Below are 14,434 nucleotides of genomic sequence, written 5' to 3' on the forward strand. Positions count from 1 at the left end.
TTAAAAAACAAACCCCAAGAGAACCTTCCCTCTTGGTAAGTCTGTTTTGCTTCTGGAGTGCTTGTTTAATTGAAGTTCAAGTCAGTAGAAGAGAATCTTTGCTTACCAAAGCTGTGCTGGTAGACTCTGAACAGTCATAAAGCAGCTGCACATGGGAATAGGCCATATAAAACCATGTCTCATACAATCTCTATGTAGTTCTCTAATTTTAGTGCCAGCTTTCCACCCACCACACCTTTTTTAAGGGAAGGACAGGGCACAGACAGAGTTTACCGTTTATAAGACTATCACAAAAACATGCTCTGTTTTGGGGGAAGTACAAAAGAGATGCCATGGAAAGAACTGTGCTTCTAAAGCTCTTAGTCCTTAACGTTGCATTTAGGGAGCTCTGAAGTACTGTCACAGCCAAGCTCTAGAAATTTGGTTTCTAAGCACAGTAAGGGGTGCCAAGCTAAACAGTCAGCTCAGGGGCTTGAAGGTAGGATCTATTTTAAGCTTTCAGTGATCAGTGGGAACATAATTCAATTTGCAAAGTCACCATTTCTTGTGACAGTATAAATCCAGGGTGTTTAAGTAATGGCTAGGTAGGGTCATGTGCCTATGGGGCAGCTAAGGTTCCACAAGGATGATCCAAAGAGGAAGTTTTGCATTTTGAAGTGAGGTAGGGGGAAAAAGGCTCTAACCAATGATTGTTACCACTACTGAATGGAAAGATACGTGTTCACATTTTAGTAGCTGATGCAATAGCACCAAGGGTCATTCTCCATATCCTTGTATCATACAAGTAGATGAATTATGTGGGTTTGAAGTACAACTGTTAGACCACGCTGTGGAGACATGATGCCTAGAGGAGCTGGTGTAATTCTGATACCCTCACTGGTCTGTAGTACGCTGAGCTGTCCTTATGCATACTGTAAAAGGTATTTGTGGAGCAGGTGTTTACCAGTGGGTAGATATAAGGACTACTCAGTCCCAAGGCATTGGGAATAATGGTGTTGGCACTCCCTGGTGTAGCTGGTGTGCAGAAACCTGTAGTCTGTACTTCGAAATGAAGCAGGCACATGATGGTTTAGCCCATGATACAAAGAAATGGCTGTGTGTAGGTAGTACCAACACACAACTTCAAATCATCACAGTTCCCCAGTGTCTTCCTTCTTTTTGTTCTCAGCTTCTTTCTACCTTTGAATCCAACTGCTTTTGTTTTACTTTTGGATCCAACTTCTTGTGTTTTAGAGCACAGGGGCAGTTGGGCATTTAAAATCTTACCTACTTTTCCCACATGCACTAGCTGGTCTAACAAAAGACTATACCTCTGTCATCTCTGCCCTGCTTGTGATGCCTGTATCATCGTGTCTGCAAGAAAGTTGACTTTCCTAATTATGTATCCCACAAAATGCAGTAAAAATGCATGGACAAAGGAAATTCCAATCTGAAAAAAAAATATCCCAGGTATTCCCTGTACTTTCTAAGCAAATAATTATTTTGGTTTTACTTAACACATGGTGTTGCAAATGTGAAACCATATTTAGCAAAATCAAAGGAAAAAAGTTTTGCACAAGTTTAGTTCCTGAGACTCAAGCACAAATTCCTAATATTGCCAAAGCTCTTTGGTTTTGTTTTCTTTTTTTTAGGCTGATTTTTTTCCAAAACAACTTTATGATTCAGCTCATTCAGTTCCCAAAATGTTGATTTTTCACAATCACGTATTTAGACAGAACTCTCCCCAACGCCAGGTGGCCTGAGAAACAGGCATTTCTGCTATCTAATATAATCACAGGAAGAAATGAGGAACGAACCTCATGAGCTCTGCAAAAATGCAAGAGAACTCACTTGACAGGCTGACCCAGCCTCGCTCCCTCGCTCCCCTTCCATCACTTACCGGGGCTTTGTCATGGAGGTACCAGGAGGTTCACCATTCCTGACCATCACGTCCACCTGTGTTCTCCTTCTCTTGGCCTGGGGGATAATACACACTCACCTGAGTGGTCCCACCATATTCCTGAGGCAGATCCTCTGCATACCTGTAGAGAAAATAAGACATCACAGTGTACATGCCCACTCTGGGTACAAAACCAGTGTTCAGTTTGGCAGATAAAGCACTGCTCCGCAGTGCAAACAGATTTTCTTTCTTCCTTTCTTTCAATCATTTAACTGTTTTTGTATTGAACTCATGTGAAATTACATGAGCTCTGATCATGTGAATAATGCATGAGATTTAAGACAAACACATGAAAGGAGCTTATTTTTCATGTCAAACAATTCTTTATTTTTTATGGTACAAATTAAAAGTGACAGATCTGAAGCTGTTAAGAAATACACAAAGTGCAGCTTTACTGACCATACAGATATTGCTCTAGATTAAGTACAGTTTTTGTCAGTTTTTTTTATTTTTTATGTTTTTTCATGTTAAGCAACCTGTGCAGATAAATCAGCTTTGGTTTCAAAGTCAGAGTAGTAAGGAGCTTTTAAATATCCAGTTTGGTTTCTTGGTCACAAGTCCACCACGTCAACTCCTTTTCGTAGTTATTCGTATTTGTTAACAACACAATACAGTCCGTTTTGTACTGCCATCTTTCCTGCTGCATGCTCCATGCATGGAAAAACATGATCTCTTTGCAGTGCTTCATAAGTGACCCTGGTGACCATTCTGTAGATTATAGCACATAGGACAAAAATAATAATAATAATAGTAATAATAATAATAATTAATAATAATAATATCACTTTTTAACAATAAATAAACAGATGTGCCCCACATAATCTCAAGTTGGAAACAAGCAAACCACATGACAAAAAGCTCATTACAAAATGTTTTCCAAACAGATTTTACAGTCAAACATTGACATGGAAATCAATTTCCTCTCTTAGCTTCTTATTTGAATGTTGGTCAATAACTGGGTACAAGTAGAGTGCTGAGGTAAAACACTGATGAACAGTTTCATTTTTGTAGTTCTTTTCTTTTTTCTTTTTTTTTCTTTTTTTTTTTTTTTTTAAATAGTAACAGTTTAGTATTGCGAGATTGTCAGCAACATTTAGCCATATCTATACAATGTGCATATACCTACATACATTGAGCTTTGGTCCAGCATTGAGAAGACGAGCAAAGGCATTTTACATATTTCTTTTTGGTTATAGCTTGAGTTCTTTGATACGCCTCTACTTGTTCCTTCCTAGCTCCTTTTTGCTTTCTTGTTCTCTCTTTTCTTTCTCTCTCTCTTTCTTTTTTTTTCTTTTTTTCATTATTTTTGGTAATAACATAAAGAAATTGGAATCATTTGAATGCATCTGATTTCTTCAACTGTCCAAAATAGCTTTTTTAGTGAAAAACATAAAAAGACAAAATCAGAACAGTAAGTGAACCCTTGGTTCATTCTTCAAATAATAATTTTATATATATATATATATTTAAAAATTCAATGATCAATAAATTGGAAAACCATCAAACCTTCACATATGACTGAAGAGACTTTTGTCTTCATTTGCTGGTAGCATTCTATCTTTTAGTCACATGCAAAATTAAAAGGTATTCAAATGTAATCGCTACATGAGAACTGTTCACAAATGGGAACCAGAAATGTTGCCAGTAGCAAAATAAAACACAATGTTTATGTTCCCCCCCCAACCCCCGAGATGTCCAACTCACACGTAATTTATCTTCCTAAGAATCTGTTCAGGCACCATTTATGCCTCATAGCAAAAATCTGTTTATAAAAAAATTAATATAAGAAGCATTACAACACTTTAGAAATAATTTACAAAACATAATACAAAATTAGAAAACTGTAAAAAAAATCACTGCACATGAATGGTTTTAAGACTGTGGGATGAACACTGGGTTTTTCTTCCAAGCCGGCGATTTATATTTATCTTACATTTTCACTGCCCTACTTATAGCCTTCCCATATGTACTTTGGAACACAAAGGAGCTTATGTAACTGCTGCCAGCGTAGTTTTAAACATTTAGTATCTTTTCTATGCTGTTTAGTTAACTTTTGTTCTTGGGGGATTTCTCCTCACAAAATTTAGAGCAGTCCCTGGGAGAATTTGAAATTCAGTTTTTAGGCAAAGACTGGTTGATGTTTTTGTTCCCAGGCTGTTGGAGATGGGTGTGCACAAGAGGAGGTGATGTACAGTCTCAAGGGTAGCTGAACAGGTAATGGTGCATGTGGCATTAATGACTGGACAGTTAGCAGCATGCTGGAGACACGGATAGGACTTCAGGAGCACCAGCTTCCAGATATGATCTGTTCTTCCTTGATTCCCTGTTGGCTTCTGGGTGCTTTCCTAATAGTTATGTAAAGTGAGTTGTGGCCACAAGTTTAGGGCTGTCTGGTATAGATAACATAGACAGATCTGCGGATATAGGCATCTATTGATACAGAGGGAAAAAAGAAAACCCAAAGAGGCAGATGTTGTGGTGAAACTCTTTACTTCACGTGCTCGGCTTGGGTAAAACATCTTTTTTGTCTCTCACAATTTGTCTGTGGTTACTGAGATTTTTTTTCCCCTGGCAGATATTTATATATCAACAGTTGGAAAAGAGTCAATAAAAATTCTCACTCTCCTCCACATAAAAGCAATACTGAAAATATCCTTAAACATACCCTACTGAAGCTTAAAGCCTAAAATGCATTCGCTGGACATGAGCCCAGCCCAGAGTACTGGATCCTCAGTGCTCTCCAACCCTGACCTTTGAGAGTGCTCACATTTAGAGGCAGTTTCTTGCACAGATGATGGTCTCTGAAACCTTAAAACTCCACCAACCACGCAGCAAGACCCCATTCTACGAGGCAAACCCCATTAATAAAGTAGCGAGGCTGGATTCAAAGCCTAGTGAAATCAATGGAAGTCCCTTTCTTTCACTTAAGTTTTGTATACAGCCTTGAGTTCTTGAGAACTGCACAAGAGAGATGTTATTTGAAGACTCCAGCACTTTGGGAACATCCTTCAACATCCTGGGCAGACCAGCAAAAACCCAGTACAACCATCCTGTGGTTAGTGAATGCAATTAGGAATTGTACCAGCAGAATTTTACTCTACCACCTCTATAGTGAGGTGAACCAAATCCCCAGAGTACTCTTTTGGAAAGTCCTGATTAAGATGCAGCTTCTACCCTAATAGTGGGCTGAACCCCAAAGGCTGGAGCAGAGCTCAGCAGAAGAGGAAAACTGCAGGTGACATTCACAGGTCAGCCCATACCCCATCAAGAACCTGCAACACCTCTCTGTCCCTCTGAGCCTTGGTATACTCATAGGTCCAATAATCACAGGATTTTAGAAGATGTTTGTCCAATCAAAAGAGAAGCCACAGAGATACACTGTCTTTAAAGGAAAATCAATTCACCTGTTACATATTGCAGGTGGCCCACCTTACAATTCCCAAAGGAGATTCAGTGGGTTTCTCTATATCCTGATTGCTTAGTCTAGCCAGTGGTCACAGCAAACACCTGGAGAAACACATCCTCCTACTGAAGAGGACAACAGGGCAAGCATCAATACCAGATGACATTAAAAATAAAAGCAGAAGGAACAAAGCACTACCACTGAAACAGTCCATAGTGATGTAAAACCCAAAACATCCTCATCACTTCTCGGCCTGTCCACGTGTTTTCAGCAGAATCTCAAGAAATTTCTTTGGCTAGCAGACTTTGGAGAGAAATTGCTTCAAACAGAACCATAATAAAAACGCAGTATGGTACCAAGTGTGCAGTTTAGAGTTATACTACAAAATGAGTTTTGGTAACCTCTCCAGGTTCACGGCCAAAGGACAGAGAAATCCCAAGCTACCCATTCGACAAGAAGCACGATGTTCAGCATGGGCTGACAGTTCATCAGACATAATCCTAATCCTTCTTTGTCCTCTATTGCATTTCAGCATACCAATATAAAAGTGTTCAGATTTCACTTTTCCTTTTAAAAATCTTCAAATAGTACTGGGTTATGTGGGCTTGGGAAGGGGCGGGGGGGGGGGGGGGGAGAGCGAGCTGGGAGAAGGAGGCAGCAAAAGAAACCAGCGAAAAGGAAAAGAAATGGAAACCAGGACATACACCCTTAGAAGAGAAACACCAAACCCTGCAAATCACAATAAAAACAAATTAATTTTGGCACCCAAACACTTGGAGATTGCAAAACCAAAAGAAAAGGAGGTGACCACTATGGAATGGCTTTAACCCCTGTTTGTACACACCTGCAGGGGGTGCGAACAAGGAAGGATGAGAGAAATTAATCCTGTTGTTCTCCTGTTTGCAAAATACAAATGTAAAAATTCATAACACAATTGTACACTCATAAAAGAGTAGATTAACAATCTAGTTTGCAATGCCATATTTCTGACTTTGGTTAATAGGTTTCATAGTGAATCAGCACTTGATACCTGAAAGGCTACAATCACTCCTCCAGGTGGCAGGCTTGTATTCTCTTTTAAACAGATAAAAGTTTTTTTTTGTCTTTTTTTTTTTTCCTTTCATTTTTGTTCTTTTTTTTGTTTTGTTTTGTTTTTCCTTAAAATGTGTTCATATTTTCATAATATACAGAAAAAAAGTAAGCAGTTATTTGGTTTACTTTAAGTCCCTTTAAAAAAACTGGCTTTTTTTTTTAGGAGGGGAGGAACTAATTCTACGACACACACACACACACACACACACACTGAGTGTTGTGTAGTTTTTCATTTAGTTTTTTAAATAGGAAATCCCATGGACATTTATAAACTGTTCTGTCCTTCTTGCAGTTTTCTCAGTCTTTTACTTACAAGGGTGATGAACAGGTATTTTCACAGAGTTCAAATGGTTACGTTTCTGTTGGTGCAGGGGTTTGGTTTTGTGTGTGGTTTGGTTTAGTTTTGTTTTTAGGAGTTTTCTTCCAGAGAGTCTGTTAAAGGCTCCATAGGAACTGCTGTCGCAGGCTCGTGTTGTTTCAAACGTTTAATTGTGTTCTTCAGTGCTTGCCTCTTATTGCAGAACCAAACTCTAACTACTTCCCGGTCATAGTTCAGTTTCTCTGCAATCTCTGTCATTTCTTGCCCAGAGGGGTGCGTGTTCTTCTCAAAGTGGGCATTCAAGATTTCAAGGGCTTGTGGCGTGAATGAGGTGCGCCTCTTGCGCTTTTTGGATGGTTCGCTTCCAATAAACTCGGTAAGGTTCTGCATACCTGCTCGATGGCGGGCCTCAGCCTCAGCCATCCACCGCTCAAGCACCGGCTTTATCTTCTGGGCACTTTTAGGGGTGATGTCCAGCTTTTCAAACCTGGCAGGATACAAAAGGCCAGGGTTCAGTTTGGCTGTCAGACTGCTAGCTATAGTGTTCTCTTGGGCTTCCTGTGGTAGGAAAAAGTGGCTTCTCAGGATGGTGTGTCTGAGGGAAAATTGAGAAAGAAGAGTCTTACACTGATGCTCTGCCAGGGTGGGACTTCCTGCCTGCCTGACTAATTGACTGGCAGAGGTAATGTACAATGGATTACGAAAACTAGCAGATAGGTATATCTATAAATATATATATAGCTAGATATTTAAGCTAACACAAAACGAGCACTACAACAAAATTTTAAGTATACTGAATAATACAGGTTATGAGTCGCATTTTCATATTTCATATTTCTATGATCTCTAAAACCTTTAATGCTAAGTCTAATTACAGGAAATGACATCAAAGGCAATTGCTCTTTCTCATCTTGTCTTTGTGATTAATCCTTTTGTTTGCCCTCCCATCCCACGTTGTCAAGAAGCCACAGCTTTAATAATACAAACAAATGGCAGTTACTAGCTTCTCAATATCAGGTTTCTTTTCCTTTCATTTTTCAGCAATTTTCACTGTTTGCAAGTTAACACTATATCCCTTCTCTGGGTCGGAGAAAGATTCCCATAGCTACGGCAGTGTTCAGCTGAAACAGCTGGACACTTTGCAATTATCTTGACTGCCCCCACAATGTGCAAAGACAGACTCATGTTTTCCAGATGAAACCCAGCATAATAGTCTACTAATATGCTGTGGCACCAAGCTGGGTTTATTGTGGGATTTCTGCAAACTGTACCAGAATGATATCATTTCCTGTAAATGAGGTCTCCTATATATCATTTTGCCATCAAAAAGTCTCTTGCCAAACCAGATTTTACAAGTGTTATAAAACATCTGGAAAAGCAGCCACACAAAGCTTTAATCCTTTCAAAAACAAGCAAAGAGCCGAGTTCACATTTCAAGTCTTTTAAGTACTTGTTTCTTTCATTTACCCAGTTCATCCTCTCTTGCTACACATTAAAATAGTCTTAACCCAAGTCCTCTGACGCCGCCCATCCGTATCTCCCCACTTTGCCTATGTCCACCCCTCACATTGTGGTGTTTAATGTTGTGCAAGGACAACAGTTACTGTGTGGTGCTGCTGCACTCTCCAGCCCATCCAGTGCTGAAGCACTGCCGCTGCTAATCATGACATGCGCTGGAGATGAGAACAACCAAATCGATGCCTTTGCGCAAAGCAACCCAGTGACTGGAGTTGGTAGTTTTTAGCGTCTCTATTTAGCACATGGCAGCTGCAGAAAACACTCCAGCAAAAAACAAAGCATTTCTTACAAACAAAGAGTAAGATAAGGAATCCTTTCAGGTAATAACACTCCAAAGAATCTGTATCTGGTGCCTGTGATCCTAGCGTGGTATTGACTGCAAGGTGTCCTTCTTTGGTGTCCATGATATTTCAGGCTGAAGCGTATGTTTTAGAACACATGGTCTCAAGTTAAGAAAATGCTGTTATTTGCATGCAGAACACATCCCGCAAAGGCCACCAGGAGATTCTATTCCTGTCTCCAACTTGGCCGTTTCACTTGCTTACCTAACTGCCCCTTCTATTACCCTGGAGTTCGTACTGAAACTCTGTGGTAACCACTAGAAGAAAAGTTAAACCTACTGTTTCTGAAGAACAGCATACTGCCACTGAAGCAGCTTGTCTTGGTGCTTAACAAGTCATAACTTGTTACCACACCCCGAAGTGATATCCATTTGGGGCAGTCGAAGGAAATAAGACAACCCTATAACCTTGCAAGTATTTGAGACCAGCTTCTACACTCAGTCCTCCTGTTCTGAGCAATTTACCCCTCTAAGGAGCCCTCTGTAAAAGGTCTCCACATTCTGGGCTTTTGTTAGTCATGTTTGTACTCCATCTTTCTGGGGGGTTTTCGTGATAATCCATTAGTGGGGAACCCTTTCTCTTAGTAAAATTCAAACCCTGCCCAGTGGTTTTCTCAGGTGTGAGGTAGCTGGAGGAAATGAAAGACAGTAAACTAGACAAAAGCAGAGGAAACTGCAATTTATCACTTTAAAGCATCTCCTGTTAAATAGCAACTTAAGTCTACACAAATTGGCAATTGCTAAAAACTCCACCCATTTTTGGTATTCTTCACCAACTGACCACAGGGAAGGAAAAAAATTAATCCTTAGCAACAGGGAGCAACAGCATTCATATCACTGGCATTGCGTGTTAGTGTTGATACTGCAGTACCATGTTGTTTGGTATAACGATATACAAGTCCTGAAACAAATTTTCCAGCAGTAGTATCCTTGTATAGACTGAATAAAGGTTATTTTCTACAGGGAGGTATCTTATAAGAAAAAACAGTAGGGGAGACCATAGAAGTGAGAGGATCCTATGGAGCATTTTGTATTTAACAACAATCAATGGGTTTTATGGAAAATCATTGAGCAAAATGTGAGCTGCAAGCTCGCTACCCCATACTGATGTTATTTATAACCTTAGTCTTAAACTGCAGGAAAAGTACACTTCCGTTCTATGGGGAATACATTAAAAGTATAAAGAGCAGATAAAAAGACAGAGCATTTCATGGATCACCAAGAACAAAATCCACTTAAATGAGCTTAGAGCTGGTTTCTTGGCTTTCACTGATGGAGAAGAACTATAAGGCATTGCCCAAGAGGAAAAAGCTGTTACCTAAGTGTGTTTGTTACCTCATGCATAAATATGGGATCACTGTAATACACATACATGCATATACGGTGTTTGCTTCTAACTATCTCTGTCAAGACTGTGTTATCATTTCTTACGATTGGGGCAGATTTCTCCTTCTGCTTTGCATATATGAGTTGTCTGGATTTTTAGTAAATATTTAGGCAATAAAAGATGAATAGCTGCTAGTTTACAAGACAGCAGGAAGTATATTTTTTTCCCCTTCTGTGTTGCCTAGGTAAATCATCATTAACATCCTATATGTGAAGTGCTAACCACAGTAATACAGGTTTTAACTTAGCAGGGATGCAGCCATGAAATATTTGTTCAGTAACCCTATCTGTAGAAAATGGCACAGTATGAAGAGGGTCAGCTGGTGCTTTTCCACCATCAGCAGGGTCTCCAGCTCGTCTAGTGAATTAAATCTCAATGCCAGGAACATCGTTTCTCGCTTGTTTAAAGAAGAAGGAAAAAAAAACCACAACCAACTAAAGTTACTTTAGGGGTAAACAACAAGAGCATTTTATCTGCCGGTTACCAACATCACTGGCTAGTATAAGTCCCAGATCAAATAATACATTCTAAAGACATGAGACTCAAACACAAGCATGCTCTTTGCAATAAACTGAAGAATTATTAAGAACAAAGGAGGGAGAGGAGAGTTTATGATGTAACTTGTTACCTGCAGATGGCAGACTGGCTATAGGCTGGGCCTTCCGTGGCGCTTAGGGCTTGGCCAACTTGAGTCTGTGTCAGGCCAAGGGACAGGCGCCGGATTTTAAAAGCTTTGGCAAACTCTCGGATTTCTTCCAGATTCACCCCATCCACCTCTCCCGTGGCTGTCTGAGGATCTGTTGGAATATTTGTTTAATCATGTCAGTCCTTCATGTCACATAGAGCGGGCTCTCTGGGTTTACACCAGCTTCCATCGGCAGGCGTTAATCTCTTTTCTTCTTAATATTTATCCCTTTCTCTTCTTCCCCAGGCAGAAATAGGCTTGCCTTCTTAGGTTATGAGGCATGTTCAGATCATTAAAATGAAAACTAGTTCAGTGTTTCCATGTACTTTATTGTTGAACTCCTGAAAATGGCCAACTCACCTCAGTGAGGGGGTGCCTGGGCTCCTCACTGCCATTTGTGCCTTGCAAAACCTTCCCCAGCTCGACATGTGGTGTTCCCTGTTTCCCTTTCTTATCACGTACAGAAGGAAGGCTGGTGTTAATGTGTGTATTTGCAGGTTGTGGGGAGGGCTAAATACATGCACAAACTGCTTGGGTTTTTAATCTGCAAGCAAGAATTTCTGCTTTATCTACAAATAATGCCAAATAATGAGATTCACAAACCTTCCTTCCCTTTTCCACAATACCCAACCCAAACTGCCAGCCAAGCGTACAAAATACCCCAGCAAATGAACAAGCCCAAACAAAAAGCTGCCCTTAAAAACTCCTTAATTTAAAAATAATCTTTTAAAATATGCCCTTCTGAGAAGCAGCCTTTCAAGCTTTTCATTCTGCCTCCCATCAGGTTCATAATCAAGGAGCAGCAACATCAGCCATTAGGTTTTGGATGGTAATGCTGCACAGTTTTTTACTTTTATATTAGCCCCTCTGAAGATAATGCTTATGATGCTGTGAGAATAAATCTGTCCTTCCTCTCCATAGCAGTTTACTGACACAGAAGCCTTTGTCCCTGAAAGGACACATAATAAAGCATGTCTACCACAGGAAAGCTCCTTTGGTGCTGGATAACTCGGTCAATTTAGGACTTATCAAGGGAAATGACACAACAGCTGGAGAATGGAACTTTTTTCCCCCTCCAAGCTACTGATCCCCGGCTAAATGAAAGCATTTGCCGAGTCGGAGACAGCATGGGACTGGGATGGTGGAAGATTTCAAAGTGTTGTGCAATCCTGCATGTAGTGAAGCCGTTCTCCCAGTGAGACATCTCTATTGTTCTTCACCTCATTCCTCAGACTTCTGAGGTGAAGAGTTTGCAGCACAACAACCCGTCAATTTCTGTAAATGCAAGCAGTTGTCCAAGGACAGTGCTAGACTACATTACTATTCTGAACCCTATATGAGAGTGGCTCCCACTAGTACTGCTGTAGCTAAGGGCTTATCAGCGCTACAGTAACAAAGCTTTTATTCTCAGGGGTTTATAAACCTGATGTAAAATTTCCTTATAATGGAAATGTCCTATGAAAAATCTTTCACTCCAATAATAGAGAGAGGGAAGAGGTTTTTCTGCTATATAAATTTAAGCCTGTATCTATTTGTAGCTTGAGTGTAAGAAGCACACACAGCAATAGTATTTTAAAAATACTCATGTATGCAGCCAGGGACCACATGAACTATGCATACAGGTAAACACACACATAGGCTCAATCTAGTCTTGACAATACTTCACACTCAGAATCATCCCTCCTACTGTCAGTGCTGTGCTTGAGCTCACCTGTGCACCACACATGCATACACTCATTCAGTGCAAAGCCAGGATGCATATGGTTTGCTTTTACGCAGTCAGTGCTGTGACAGGGGACACTCAGGTTTGTAAAGTGATTGATTGCCTTTAGGGGTGTGAAATTTTCCTACTTACCACATACACAGTCTACCTAACATTCCAGGTCTGATTTTCAGAGACACAGAGTAGAGCTGAGTATCTGCTGGGAAAGGGGCTTCATTCTTACATAGCATCTTTGGGAAAAGGAATGCACTTACAGAGGTGGACCAAAACACTGAAGCCCTTTATCCCTGAACTCTAGGGAAAAGAGCATTTGTATCAAATGAGAACCACTTCTACTTCAGGTGTGATTCAAAGCCCTTTGAAATCTATAGTAGTCCCTTGATTTCTGTCAGCTCCATAAAACTCAAATAGTACCATGAAGACCACCATCATCATGTAACACCACTGGCCTGTTTTACTCTGTTGCTGTATAAAATGCCATCAATACATAATCTTGGACTCTGTGGACTAATACATACACATACATAAGCATTTATGAATAGATAATGGACTTTGCTTTAATATGTTCTGAGCTCTCAGAACACTAGAGTGTATAGTGCACTTCACATTTTAGGAAGAGTAACTTACTGAAGCCTGTAAATATACTGGTGCTTTTTAAATTAACTGGATATCCTAGGGAAGGCAGCACAGTGCCAACAGGAAAATAAAGAATACCAATCTCATTGAGTGGTAGTGATCTACAATAAGAACATTTAAAGACTCCCAGTGTACATTATGGCTGTTGTGTCAATGAGACTACTGGGTGCTGGGGAAAGTTGTCTGAGATCATTTTAGGGGATAAGTGTACATATCCCCTAACAAAAGGGAAGCACCTAAAATTCCCCCAGATGTCCTGGTGGATGGTGAATGTGGATGAGAAGAGTGGAAGAAACAGAATCCACACGCTCTCGTTCTGCACTGAAACTCCCTTTTTCCTGCTGAAGGGAACAGTACGATCGCTTTTGAACTCTCCTGAAAAATCCCATGTGAGTTTGTTGGTGAGTGCAAATACGCTGTGATTTTAATAGTTAGGGGAAAGAGTTGCTACAAAGAAATCCGTGCACCCTGAAGGAGAAAGCAAATTTCTGTTGCACAGAGTTCTGCCATAGAAGGGATTACAGGGGATGATTTCCCCAGTCAGACAGGAGGAGAAATAGTCGGCAGAGGAAGTCCAATGGAAAGTAAATTGGATAAAAAAAAAAGGCAGGACAAAACACTGTTAATGGAAAATGGACTGGAGCTCAGGGGAAAGGATGAAGAATAATTTGTTTGTGGAAGGCATTTTAATTTTATAGTAACAGATGACAGTAAAATGAATTTGGAAGGAAGAAAGAAACTTCATGGAGACACAAGTATAAGAGCACAAGGGGAAAACAGTGACTTCCACAAAGAGAACATCCAGTAATAATGTTAAAGGAATGAGCAGAGGGATGCATCTGAGAGGAGGAAAATGAAATGGAAAAAAGGAGGAATAATAATGTAGAACTGAATGAAGAGAAAACAAGACAAAAGAGAACAGAGATAGGATGAGACAATACGAAGAAATCATACAAAAGGGACAGGAAGAGGAGAGATGAATCTTGCAGTCCATGCTTAGGCAGAGCTTCTTTTTAAATGTCCTTTCTTTGGAAACAACCATGAATTTTTGTCTTTAAAATAACTAGCATAAAAGGAAGAAGCTATAAAGAATACCGCAGTCTGGGGGGGGGGAGAAGGTGAGGAAAGAAAAAAATTAAGGGAGATTTTAAAAAAGGAAAGAAATGCACCTTTTAAAAATAAGGAAATGTGTTAAAGAAAAACGTAAAATCATAAACAAAATATGACTCAAATGGAAAGTACCACGAACACTGAAGTTATTTAAGCCCAATTCAATCCCTTTGTTATTGTACTTTAGTAATTTCCCTAATGTTAGGTGGCCTTTGTAAAGAGAGTTACTCTCATTAGAGTAAGTGTGCAGCACCTTGCACCAAGTAATTATCTACTGAAGTT

At 39.9% G+C, this 14,434-nt stretch overlaps 1 protein-coding gene across 5 annotated transcripts in view; it reads right to left on the reverse strand.

Moving 5' to 3' along the window:
* Positions 1–2,239: 2,239 nt before the first annotated feature.
* Positions 2,240–14,434, reverse strand: part of POU6F2 (POU class 6 homeobox 2) — a 303,185-nt gene continuing 290,990 nt past the window's right edge. For 3 of the 5 annotated variants that reach the window (XM_061464687.1, XM_061464689.1, XM_061464690.1), the window contains exons 9-10: positions 10,627–10,795; positions 2,240–7,348 (exon numbers count right to left, since the gene is read on the reverse strand). In XM_061464687.1, the coding sequence (XP_061320671.1) occupies positions 6,844–7,348; positions 10,627–10,795 (674 nt within the window). In that variant the 3' untranslated portion in view covers positions 2,240–6,843. The remainder of the gene's footprint in view (positions 7,349–10,626; positions 10,796–14,434) is intronic. The other 2 variants (XR_009745363.1, XM_061464688.1) reach the window with 2 other exon arrangements.

The sequence above is a fragment of the Pezoporus flaviventris genome, unplaced genomic scaffold (genome assembly GCF_033815535.1).
Source record: "Pezoporus flaviventris isolate CSIRO_AGI_PZ_B2104156 unplaced genomic scaffold, CSIRO_AGI_Pfla_v1 ptg000037l, whole genome shotgun sequence".
Classification (NCBI taxonomy): domain Eukaryota; kingdom Metazoa; phylum Chordata; class Aves; order Psittaciformes; family Psittacidae; genus Pezoporus; species Pezoporus flaviventris.